This window comes from Haliotis rufescens, unplaced genomic scaffold (genome assembly GCF_023055435.1).
Source record: "Haliotis rufescens isolate VD_foot unplaced genomic scaffold, xgHalRufe1.0.p SCAF_16, whole genome shotgun sequence".
Lineage (NCBI taxonomy): Eukaryota > Metazoa > Mollusca > Gastropoda > Lepetellida > Haliotidae > Haliotis > Haliotis rufescens.
Genome location: NW_025963846.1, coordinates 17,013,671 through 17,027,704, shown reverse-complemented (window position 1 = coordinate 17,027,704; position 14,034 = coordinate 17,013,671). Strand labels below are relative to the sequence as shown.

Below are 14,034 nucleotides of genomic sequence, written 5' to 3'. Positions count from 1 at the left end.
CATGGATTGTATGCTGTTAAGGAGAGACATGGATTGTATGCTGATAACATGGATAAGGAGAGACATGGATTGTATGCTGTTAGGGAGAGACATGGATTGTATGCTGATAAGGAGAGACATGGATTGTATGCTGATAAGAAGAGACATGGATTGTATGCTGATAAGGAGAAACATGGATCGTATGCTGTTAAGGAGAGACATGGATTGTATGCTGATAAGGAGAAACATGGATTGTATGCTGATAAGGAGAAACATGGATCGTATGCTGTTAAGGAGAGACATGGATTGTATGCTGATAAGGAGAAACATGGATCACATGCTGATAACATGGATAAGGAGAGACATGGATTGTATGCTGATAAGGAGAAACATGATTTGTATGCTGATAAGGAGAGACATGGAATGATGCTGATAAGGAGAGACATGGATCGTATGCTGATAAGGAGAGACATGGATCGTATGCTGATAAGGAGAAACATGGATCGTATGCTGTTAAGAAGAGACATGGATTGTATGCTGATAAGGAGAGACATGGATTGTATGCTGTTAAGGAGAGACATGGATTGTATGCTGATAAGGAGAGACATGGATTGTATGCTGTTAAGGAGAGACATGGATTGTATGCTGATAAGGAGAGACATGGATCGTATGCTGATAAGGAGAGACATGGATCGTATGCTGATAAGGAGAGACATGGATCGTATGCTGATAAGGAGAGACATGGATCGTATGCTGATAAGGAGAGACATGGATTGTATGCTGATAAGGAGAGACATGGATCGTATGCTGATAAGGAGAGACATGGATTGTATGCAGATAAGGAGAGACATGGATCATATGCTGATAAGGAGAAACATGGATCGTTTGCTGATAAGGAGAGGCATGGATCATATGCTGATAAGGAGAAACATGGACTGTATGCTGATACGGAGAGGATTGTATGCTGATATTTAGGAGAGACAGAGCACATGACTACTGTGACAAACTTGTTCCCAACTCCCCCAACTACCATTTGCTGAAGAGGAGTGTTTACTACCTGTAACAATTAATTGTCTCCTGGTTGAAACAATGACCACAATCTGAGGCGACTGATTGGATGAACAGCACCCACGGCAGACTTGCATAACATTGGTTCAGATCTCTACTTAACCATGTCAAGTGAGAGTGATTATGGTCAACATTGCATCAGCAATCTTGCAGTTATTCAATCTCAAGTGCCATAAATAGGACTGGGACGCTGATTTATTGTTTAATGACAATAACAAAAAACTCAATGGTTACACTACAAGTCGCTAATGTTTGCTTTTCTTTCTCACTATGCACACACTTCTTCTGACTTTTAAATGTTTCACAAGAGATACAGCTTCAGTTAACTTCAGCATGTTCAGTCAAGATCATATTATAGTTGTATCTAATTAATTTGCTCAGGGCTATAACAATTCCCTATTGAACATTCTATACCCAACTCTTGAGACCTTCTGTGGGTACCCAGATAGGGTTGGGCAATGGAGGGTCACGTATCTGGGTAGTAAATTTTGACTTGTCCCAGCCCGAGTCATAAATTATGTCAGTGATGCAAGTTAACCTGAAACATTATTACCCTACCAGTGCTTTTATATCAGGGGATCTCCTCAAAGACATGAAACATATAGAAGTAGCCCTTGGAATACCTTAAACTTCTGACACTTAACCTTGTTAAAACAAAGTGGAATAGGTAGACTTTAATAAGCAGCCATGCTTGAAAAAGATATAGACATTTTAGGCATCTGTATTTCAAACATACATGAATAAGACCGGGATTGATCTGAGAGTCACCCAGTACCTGTGGTCACGTCTTGGTAATTGAGGATGGAATCTTGTAATGATATATCAGATGAGTATAACATGTGCATTGTGACACCTTGTGAAACTGAACTTTATCACGCTGATATTATAAGTTGTAGTAGGATCACAAGGGGTACATCGGGTTTTATGCGTTCCGCGTTAGGTTTAACACGATGAGCTGGAGGTGAGTGGTATACAACCTGACGTGGGACGCATAAAACCCCATGTACCCCGAGTGATCCTGCTACAACGAATTTATCTTACCGACATGTTTTAATATGACATTGTAACATGATTAAAACAATTTCTAATTGATAGAACACAGCTGTTTGATTGAGCTGAGGTTAGCTTGCGTAATGTCACGTGACTTCCATTGACTCAGAAAAATGTGTGACTTTTTGTTTTGAAGAAACGTATAAGAGATTTTTTCTGCCTCTCAGAAATCCACGTGCAGCATGACTTGCTCATGGCGGGATATAAGAGATTTATTCTCCCGCTGGGAAATTTATTCCCCTCCAAGGCGAGAAGTACAGAAGTTTATCAAGATCACGTGGACAAATCAAATCTCATCATTCTGACATGGAGGTATGATAAATTGTTAAATATTGTTTAAGATAATGCAGCATACAGTCCATGGTAAATTAATGGTAAAAGCATTGTAAAGGACCGGTATCCATACTGATAGTGAGTGGGGGAGTCTAAAAGCTGCTATGACCAGGCTGGTATTTCAGTTATGTACACTGTATCACAGCATGTCATCTTCATGTAGGAGAACAGCCCAAAGTAATGCCTGTCTCAGACATTTACCAGTTTGGTGAACCCTTACACATAGCTATGGTGCTACAGACTGCACGAGGGGCGGTCGGGTAGCCTGGTGGTTAAAGCGTTCGCGCATCACGCCGTAGACCCGGGTTCGATTCCCAACATTGGTACAATGTGTGAAGCCCATTTCTGGTGTCCCCCGCCGTGATATTGCTGGAATATTGCGAAAAGCGGCGTAAAACCATACTCACTCACTCACTCAGACTGCACGATGACAACATGGTCATCTGGCATGCCTGGTGAATGTATGCCCAAGGAAAACTTTACAGTTCTGAGAAGGGGTTTGCCAAGACAGTCAATATTAAAATGATATGACACAAGGCTGCAGAATAATCACATCATGGAGGAAATTAGATATTCCATAATTATTCCACAGTGCAATACTATGTGGCAAAAAGAATAATTGGATAAATGGATAAGCCTGGCAATAAGGTTGTATAGTTTTATCAGGTCTATCAGCAATATGAAACTTCATCCTGACTCAGCTATGCGACACAAGTGCCGCATCAGTTACAGCAATTATAATGACAAAAACATATGGAACACCTCGTCATTAATCCCTCCTACCTTGCACGTCATCCAAACAGGTGTTGCCACATATGGCTCTGTCATGTCATAGATACCAATACAAGTACTTACACCACTGTTTTCAGGGAAAAAACAATATACTGATGAAAACAAATAAGGGAACAATGAAAAATACAGGGAAATTAGCCTCAATGTCAGTACATTTGAAATAGCAAGCATACAAATTCAACACATGTCAGAATTAAATGTTGAGGGCTTAGGCTAAAACCAAAAAAAATAGTCTTGGTTCTCAGGCACCGCCCGCATCATCTTGAAGTTCGCCACACGTTTCGTTTTTATTTCCATTTAAATTTTTTTTTTTAAATCCTCAAATACTTCAAGTCCAGTGGTGGTCAAGTATCATATTTATTTTGTAGATATATATTTTTAATTAGGAAAAGTTTTTTTCTGGGACTAATGTCAGTCTCATCTTTCGAGCAGCGTAGAGTGTCACGCATACATTGTTAAAGTCATGCACATCTCAGATTTTCTGTCCCTTTCCAACTGCTGTACAGCTCAACTGAGGAAAGCAAATACCGTATTCGACATAATAAGCGCCCAGGGCACTCTCAAAATTAGAAATAGGGGGCTCTTATTAGAATATTATTTTGGTGAAAAAAAAACAGAGTTGAAAGATAAATTTCGTGGTTTATGCTGACAGCCTGAAGTGTTTATGTACAACAAATATATTTTTCAAAAATGTAACTAAGGGTGCATATAACACACGAGTGCGTATTATACGCGAATAAATAAGTCTTGAGTACATTGATCAATCGTAAGTGGTGCTAATTGGGATTGTTCACCAGCCAATATATTAGCAAATGTCGCCGTGGGCGCTTATTAGAGCAGGGCGCTTATTACGTCGAATACGGTAACCAGACATGTCACCATCACTTGTAACAAGAACAGATTCTAATTTTGATGTATATAATTTGTTTAACTTTAATAGAAAAAAATGTAAATGTTAGAAAGCCCATGTGGTCCTCTTCAGCCCATTTAAACATCTGTACACTCTATATTTAAACATGAGAGACAAAAGAAATTTGTGTCATGTGCTATAAAAAAATCACAAAATGGTAACCATGCTAACTAGAAATATGATGCAATTACTTTTGTTTTTAAGTTTAAATCAAACCTTCAAAATTCACGCCAGTTGGCTAACTTGAGATTACTAAATTGTGCTGAGGGCAATGATGGTAGCATTTGAGGGCAAAATTCAGGAAACAGTTCTCAATGTAGCAGAAAATGTAAATAAAGTAAACATTTTAATCTTGTTCAATCAGGACTATCTACTAATTCAAGGTTACGGTCCCGTTCCACAAAGCGATCGTAACTACAATCAATCTTAGAGACTTACGTCGATTGTAAAATTGTCTTAGCTAAAGTTTACGCCCATTCCACAAAACGATCTTAGGGCGATTGTAACTTTACAAGTTCTTAAGTAGCCGATCTTAACAAAGATCGGAATCTTCAGCCATGAAGATATGAAAGTTTCCCTAAGAGTGGCCTCCCTTGGTCATGTTTAGCAGATGACGCATTGTCGAAATATGGCCATCTTTGTTGCTATTGTACAATATTTAAGATTGATTTTAGCGATCCTAAGTTGGTCCGGAGCAACTTAGCATTTTGATCTTAACGTACAACTCTCTTAGTTAAGATTGCTTTGTGGAACGGGCGGCCGATCATAACCAAATTTAAGATCGCGTACTTAGTGAGTTACAATAATCATAGTGCTAAGATCGCTTTGAGGAACGGGGCCCAGGACTAGTCTGAAAAATATCCCAAACATTTCTAAGGCTGCATATGCACACACAAACCTGTACAATGTCAAGCACCATGCCTGCTCCCACTGTCCCGAATCCTGCTATGATATATGGGAGCGCCACCTGGAAAGCAATGCTCCAGCATTTCTCCTCTGACCTGTCATCAACGACAGAAGTCCTTGCTGTGGTGGCGCCATCACCATCATCATCGTCATCCCCACCATCAAGCAGTGGTGCTGTAAGGCTGGTTGTAATGTCGTCATTGTCGGAATCTCCCAACTGGGTGCCGTGAGAGGTCCTCACAATTGTGTCTCCATTTGGTAGTAGCGATATGTTATTGTGTATTTCTGCCCTGTCCGTCTTAGTCTGGTTTTTTTGCCTCTGATTGGATGCGGATTCAGAAAAATCCCGAAGTTCCACGCCGTCGTCTTGGGAAGTCATTGAAGTGACACGTGGAACCATTATTTTGTCATTGCCTTTGCGCCGACTGCGAAGACTATATGCCGCTGCTCCGTAGGCTGACATTCTCAACACCCCTCATAATGTCTCCCAACACAACTTTAGAAGAGTTGGTTTCAAACCTGAAACATGTCAAACATACTGTCTCAACACTAGAACCACAGATCTTTCAAATACATCATCTCAACACTAGAACAACAGATCTTTCAAATACATCATCTCAACACTAGAACCACAGATCTATCAAATACATCATCTCAACACTAGAACCACAGATTTTTCAAATACATCATCTCAACACTAGAAACACAGATCTATCAAATACATCATCTCAACACTAGAACCACAGATCTATCAAATACATCATCTCAACACTAGAACAGCCATAGATATCAAACACACTGATTCAACACTAGAACAGCCATAGATATCAAACACACTGATTAAACACTAGAACAGCCATAGATATCAAACACACTGATTCAACACTAGAACAGCCATAGATATCAAACACACTGATTCAACACTAGAACAGCCATAGATATTAAACACACTGATTCAACACTAGAACGGCCATAGATATCAAACACACTGATTCAACACTAGAACTAGGGCTGCCACGATACATGAAGGTCAAGATACGATACGCATCTCGATATTCAGGTCACGATACGATACGTATCTCGATACGCAATGATAAAAAAAACAAGACTTAAAGCATGTCAAGATTGAACCTTTCATGATTTTGGAACAGTCAAAATTATTTTTTAATAACAAGACTACTGAACATGCTGAAGTGGTTAGGCTTCAAAGTGGAACTTTCCCTAACTTTCCTTCCAAACAATTCAAAGTTCAAACACCAGAAAATAATGTACTTCACCAGTCATACAACTTCAAAGAATTTTGATGCAATGGTCGAATAAATTGAATCAGAAATTATTGTTTTATCAGGAATAATATATTCCGATATCGTGTTACTTTATTTGCAGCTTTTACTATATATATTCTTAAAATTATAAGAACCACAAGTGTAGGATTTTGGTACTGGTGATTGCTGTTGCAGGATATTTATACGTATGGAACAATTTGACCAGTCACTGTAGAGACTTCCCGCGCTACATGTATTTCGATTGCGAAAACGTTATGTTGACATATATTAGCCAAATTGCCACAAATATGACTTTTAACGAGTCAAAGTAGGGCATTGTTAATATAAGTATCTATTCTCTAGCAACTAACGTCCATTTCAATGTGTCAAAGGTGGTAATCTGACCGTGGTTGCTGTATCTCTTCACACACGATTTCACCTAACTTAATGAAAACACTATTAAATGAAATTTTGAATAAAATTAATAAAATATATTACAAACACAAGTCCAGATAGACAATGAACACATTTTAATAAAAAGATAGTATAATAATGGTATTGAATTGCGTACTTCAGTTCGATTTGCTGACTGGTATTTCCGGTGTTATGTGCTTGCGGTGATCAGCTGATAATGTTTTTTGAGATGGGGAAAAACACCCGTAGGCGTAAAACCTGAGCTTATTAAAAATGTAAGTACGTTTTTTGGAGCCATGCGTTACCACGCGCTATAACCAAGTTAGCGGTTTATTGAAAGGCACAATAGCTGTACTTGAGATTTGCGTTCCGTATCGTGGCATATCGATAAATGGGCCCACGTTTATCGCATATCGTATCGTGGGTCAAGTATCGCGATGCATCGGAATATCAGTGTATCCTTTCACCCTTAACTAGAACAGCCATAGATATTAAACACACTGATTCAACACTAGAACAGCCATAGATATCAAACACACTGATTCAACACTGGAACAACCAAAGATATCAAACACACTGATTCAACACAAGAACAGCCATAGATATCAAACACACTGATTCAACACTAGAACAGCCATAGATATCAAACACACTGATTCAACACTAGAACAGCCATAGATATCAAACACACTGAATCAACACTAGAACAGCCATAGATATCAAACACACTGATTCAACACTAGAACAGCCATAGATATCAAACACACTGATTCAACACTAGAACAGCCATAGACATCAAACACACCGATTCAACACTAGAACAGCCATAGACATCAAACACACTGATTCAAAACTAGAACAACCATAGATATCAAACACACTGATTCAACACTAGAACAGCCATAGATATTAAACACACTGATTTAACACTAGAACAGCCATAGACATCAAACACACTGATTCAACACCAGAGGTGAGGTTAGGTGAAATGGGGTTTAACGTCGCGTTCAAGATTATTGCACTTATATAGTGACGTGCCCTTAATGCCGAGCGCGAGACAGGGTAAGAACAAGTACCATCTTTTAACGTCTTTTGGTATGACGCAGCTGGGGATCGAAACCCGGGCCTTCCGCTCTCCGGGCGGACGCTCTGCCATTAGACCACAGAGGCGGTCTTCAACCTGATTCAACACTAGAACAGCCATAGATATTAAACACACTGATTCAACACTAGAACAGCCACAGAACTGTCACAAATCCTACTGAACCAAATATAATGATCAAAGGTATCAGGGAAAATATTAGGCACTCTGCTCCATGTCCTATGGATTTTATACTTCACTGACTGGTTTCAATTCTAACCTAGGAATCAACCATGAAATCTGTTGCCAAAGTTTTCCAATTATTTGTCTTCGATATTTTGTCCTAATCAATATTTATGAGCAAACCATATGAAGCTTCACAAGTCTGATAAAAAACAATGTTAAAACCAGGTGTTTTACTAGACCCGCTCAGAGGCTGATATTCGACCCAAAGTACGCAGCAAATGACAATACAAAATGCCAATTTGTATACAACATTTCCCAAGTCCTCACAATTTAAAATATGAATATCAAAAATATCAAATTTTTATCAATATCACAATGGTTCCCTATTTTCTTGCCAAGGTCAGTTAGTTTCAACCACCCTAGATACAATCCCAATCCTGTAAAGCATGCAGGGTTTCAATGCTTATTACAGTTACTTCAATGCGTTATTTCCATCTTATTTTGCTGCAGAGTACTGTAAAATATCATATAAGATAAGTAACATTTTTCAATGTTATTTACATATAGGAATAAGCATGATAATCTGAAAAATGATCAGAACAGGCTCATTGCACAATCAAATTTACAAATCATTAAATTGCTGTGTAAACATAGTAGTGGGCCAACTTGACATATTCAATATGACTGCAATAGTTGCTTGTTGGTAAACATTGGTATTTCATAAAATTATGCTCACATCTTTGCTCTTCCACACCATGCACACAATCTCCTCCGATAATCCGCTGCCAACATCTGTCCACCTCTGCACTAGTCATATGTATTCATATAAGAATACATGTGCATCGGTACAGTTGTCTGAACGAACTAATCAATAGCCGTATCTATATTTGTCATATGATCGGCACTCATCAATGTCTGTATGCTTCAACTCCATACTTTAACAGACTCGGGATTGTCACAGCATAGTGTACGTTGTACACAATACCCTCCTGATCCCATGCCATTGTATGGAGGAGTGAGTGAGGTGAGATGATGTGGGATTTAACGTTGCTCTCAAGGTTTTTGCACTTATGTAGTGCATGTGCGTATTTGCGCGCATGTGTCTGCTTGTTCTTGTCTGGACTATTGCTGGTCTTACAGTGCTGGCCCACTTAGATGTAATCATGCTGCAGTTTTAGATGAATATCCCACTCAGACACAGTATAATGACCCTGAGGTGACCAGTCTGTGTTTTATTCCCTTAATGCTGAATGCCAGAAAGGGTAACATGAAGTACCGTCTCAAGAGTTTAACACTTCGGCAGTCTGTGTTTTATTCCCTTAATGCTGAATGCCAGAAAGGGTAACATGAAGTACCGTCTCAAGAGTTTAACACTTCGGCAGTCTGTGTTTTATTCCCTTAATGCTGAATGCCAGAAAGAGTAACATGAAGTACGGTCTCAAGAGTTTAACACTTCGGCAGTCTGTGTTTTATTCCCTTAATGCTGAATGCCAGAAAGGGTAACATGAAGTACCGTCTCAAGAGTTTAACACTTCGGCAGTCTGTGTTTTATTCCCTTAATGCTGAATGCCAGAAAGGGTAACATGAAGTACGGTCTCAAGAGTTTAACACTTCGGCAGACTGTGTTTTATTCCCTTAATGCTGAATGCCAGAAAGGGTAACATGAAGTACCGTCTCAAGAGTTTAACACTTCGGCAGTCTGTGTTTTATTCCCTTAATGCTGAATGCCAGAAAGGGTAACATGAAGTACGGTCTCAAGAGTTTAACACTTCGGCAGTCTGTGTTTTATTCCCTTAATGCTGAATGCCAGAAAGGGTAACATGAAGTACCGTCTCAAGAGTTTAACACTTCGGCAGTCTGTGTTTTATTCCCTTAATGCTGAATGCCAGAAAGGGTAACATGAAGTACGGTCTCAAGAGTTTAACACTTCGGCAGACTGTGTTTTATTCCCTTAATGCTGAATGCCAGAAAGGGTAACATGAAGTACGGTCTCAAGAGTTTAACACTTCGGCAGTCTGTGTTTTATTCCCTTAATGCTGAATGCCAGAAAGGGTAACATGAAGTACGGTCTCAAGAGTTTAACACTTCGGCAGTCTGTGTTTTATTCCCTTAATGCTGAATGCCAGAAAGGGTAACATGAAGTACGGTCTCAAGAGTTTAACACTTCGGCAGACTGTGTTTTATTCCCTTAATGCTGAATGCCAGAAAGGGTAACATGAAGTACGGTCTCAAGAGTTTAACACTTCGGCAGACTGTGCCCAAAGCTTGTAAGTCATTCAACTAGCCCAAACATGGCTGTTAACATCATTGTAAGTAGATTTTAATATTATTATATGACTAGTATTAGCTGAGCTCACTAGACCAAACAGAATTCTACTAGAGTTGGGCTTTGGACTAGCAGCAAAAGTCGCAGACTGCTTCGGTGAACCCCACAAGTAGGTGCTGACAAATCAAGAATCTTAAACCGGGCAAACAATGGCTTTGAACCCAAGGTAAGATTGTGTCCTAAAAGGTATGCTTCTGAATTGTGAATGACTTGAAAAACTCTTGTCTATGTAAAAAGGCATTTCACTGTGTAACCCTAAGCGGATAGCTTCCCGTCACATGAACTTGTAACTTTGCTGGAATAGAGTGTGTAGTTTACATGCTTATAGAGGAGCTGAGTGGAAGGAGTAATCACACCCTAAATTGCCGGAGGTCTGTAAACAGGGTTCCTACAGACGTGTCCCACATTAATGCAAGGCGTTTTTCTGCAAAATTCAAGGCAAACAGCTAACCAACTCTGTCTGTCTTAAATACTTTTTGCATAGATCTATCAGCCCAATATTGTCTTTTAGTGTTATTTTTTTTACTATTATTAGTACTTGAGCCTACCATACTTACTGGACCCCAAATATATTTCCAGTAACTTGGTCTCTGGACATTGTGGCTACAGTCACAGACTGACATTAAGGTTTATGAATACATGTCATGGTCATATTGATAACAATTTATTTATTCCTATATTATTTCAGGGCTACTTCTTGCCAATTCATCAGGTCGTTACCATGTTTACAGAAAATAGAGAAGTTATCCATAAAAAAGTGTCCTGTACTCATGCTTCTAAAAGCCTATCAAAGAGTTGATGTCAAGTTTAATGCTCCAAATATTTGAGAACATCACCATACCTGGTAAACATAACCAAACTGTGACACAAAGTACGGTTGATTAATTGCTTGAATCACTTTGGTTTATTGACGACATAAAGTATCTACAAAGACCCATGATCTCAGTGAGTGTAACTAACAACCTTACACACCCTATATGAATATGCAATCTTACTTGTATATAACTAGACCTGGACTTCAAACTAGTGGCAGGCATTCATTTCAGAAACTGGAAAAGCTTGGCCGAATGATCCGACCTTTCTAAGGATTGTGGACATTTGAATTGTTTTGTTTGTTTGTTGTTTAACGCCGCACTCAGCAATATTCATGCAATTGGGATCGATGACATGTATCAACCAAGTCAGCGAGCCTGACCACCCGATCCCGTTAGTCGCCTTTTACAACAAGCATAGTCTTTTACGGCAAGTATGGGTTGCTGAAGACCTATTGTACCCCGGAATCTTCACGGATCTGTGGACATTTGAAGAAACCAGAGGATAAACATATATTGTTTTAAATAAAGACAAAAAACTTACTGTACATAAGTGCTGGGATGATACACTGATGCATCGGTGGATCGTAATTTTTTACTTCTCGATACAAGTATTGATCACAGTCGCACACTAAGTTAAAAGTATTGATTCCTACCTTAAATGTTTGCTTTAATAACTGTGACACTAAAGGCTAATTAGTAATGAAAGTTTGTAGTGAAAACTTAAATATTTTCGTCCGTTGTGCCATACTTCACACCGCCGACTGTAAATCAGGTATTTGGGAATCCTGTCTATGAAAAAGATGGCTTAGGGACCACAGATAAGAGCACATGCCAGTATCATGATACATATCGGATCGTAGGTAAGGTATTGGATACGTATTGGATCACACAGTTGGTGTATCGTCCCAGCACTACTGTACATCAGGAATTAAACAATTCAGTCTTGCAGTCACTGTTAAAGAATGACACTTTCTTCAGTTCTTGTTATCTGTAGCCACATTCTGACCATCAATTTTACATAGTTTCAGAAGAAAAATCAATAAACCAATAAATCAATAAACGGACCCTTCCTTTCCTTAGGTTTCTCAGATGCTATGACAAGCTGATGGCCACATGGGACAGGGATCGGAGACCGTAAAATTGATACCTTAAACCTCACTGGGTCAATTAATTGAACCATCAAATCAAAACGTGTTACATTTCAACGGTCAATTCATTCATTCGGAATGTATCGTTAAACCTATAGTTACTGAATGCTCAGTTAAGGTTTTTGAGGTTACAACAAATGTGTATTCCACTTGATAAAACAATGAAACTTAGTGTTAAAGTCAATAGTCAAATATGAGTTAGTGAGTTGGGTTTAACGCCGCTTTATACAGTATTCCAGTTATATCCCAGCGTGTCAGCTTAACATGGGAGGAAAGCCTGAGATAGGTACAAAATGTCCGCTTGGAATTATTTTACCATAGCCCTGGCAAAGCGTTATTAGATACATGTGTTAAACAATCTGGTCATGCATCCACTGAAGTTGACTGAAGTTTTATCTTTAATTAACCATATGAAAAGTCAGAAAGAAATGCGAACATTAGTGACTTGTAGTTTAACCACAGAGTTCTCGATAATTTTTGTCATTAAGCAATATATCATGTGACTTACTACAGGTCTGGGTACTCAGTACCCACCCGACCCGGGTACCTGAGTTACCAGTCCCAGCCCTATTCCACACAAGTCGTCATGGACTGACCATTCAATCTCATTCAGCAGATCAGTCCGTGACGGACAAATCAAGGGAACAGTATGTACCTGTACCAGGATGTAAATATGTGTTGGATCTATCATTGATAAAGACAAATATTGGTGTTAGAAATAAAATCTTCCAGTACTTTCCCTTATTGTTTGCATGCGTACTTCGCCATAGGGGACTGTGTCCATTCAAATTGCCCATGATGCAGGGTTTGGGAGAAACAATGAGAGCACAAAGGAAAAACAATGTGCATCATCACACGTACAGCCTCAGCTGTGGACTATGCCCTGCCACACCAAAGATTGAAGACCCTCCTGTGGCCATAGGCCTGGGAGGAGAAAAGAAATTATATGAATTATATTGCCTTATATTAATTTGATCTGTTTCCTGTAAACAAAATGCCAATGGTTTGAAATCATGTATCAGTAACTGTAAACATGGTAAATCATTAAACTTATTCAGTATGTACATGCACTTTTACGTGCAAATTCAAATGCATGTTTCAGTATTATTTTGACTGTACAATTTTCTCACATTGAACAGATATATGCAGGATTTTACCTTGACCTACAAACCTAGGGGCCCAGAGGCCCCCAGTTACTAATTTCAAGGGTCTGTAAAGGAAACATGAGGGTCCTGTAAAATAATGTATTTTGTTCTGCGTCCATTCTATACATTTGTGCATACTGCACGCACATTTCTGAGTCGCCTAAAACCCTGTGTACATCGTGTATGTCCAGAAAAACTAATTAGTTCATCAAATCAGGTCTTGATATGATATTGTACCACTTGGCACTGTCCATTGATGTCTGTGCGTCCACATGTTAGGCATGTTATTGCTGTGGGGCACAATTACAAACAAATGTTTTCTTGTTCACTCCGCCATTACAACTTTGAAACAAAAACTCATCCCAAACTTTAACTCCATATTGACCCTTTCGCTGAAGGATTACTAGGAATGCTTTTGGTAATACCACAAGGAAGCTAACTTCGTGGTACACTTCGCTGAAGGATTACTAGGAATGCTTTTGGTAATACCACAAGGAAGTTAACTTCGTGGTACACTTTCGCTGAAGGATTACCATGAATGCTTTTGGTAATACCACAAGGAAGTTAACTTTGTGGTACACTTTCGCTGAAGGATTACCATGAATGCTTTTGGTAA

At 39.1% G+C, this 14,034-nt stretch overlaps 1 protein-coding gene across 1 annotated transcript in view; it reads right to left on the bottom strand.

Annotated features, from left to right (window-relative positions):
- The window catches only part of LOC124121131 (solute carrier family 41 member 1-like), a 36,689-nt gene that overhangs the window by 15,283 nt on the left and 7,372 nt on the right, over positions 1-14,034 (bottom strand). The window contains exon 2 of the mRNA XM_046484114.2: positions 5,031-5,557. Coding sequence (XP_046340070.2) covers positions 5,031-5,501 — 471 coding nt within the window. The 5' untranslated portion in view covers positions 5,502-5,557. The remainder of the gene's footprint in view (positions 1-5,030; positions 5,558-14,034) is intronic.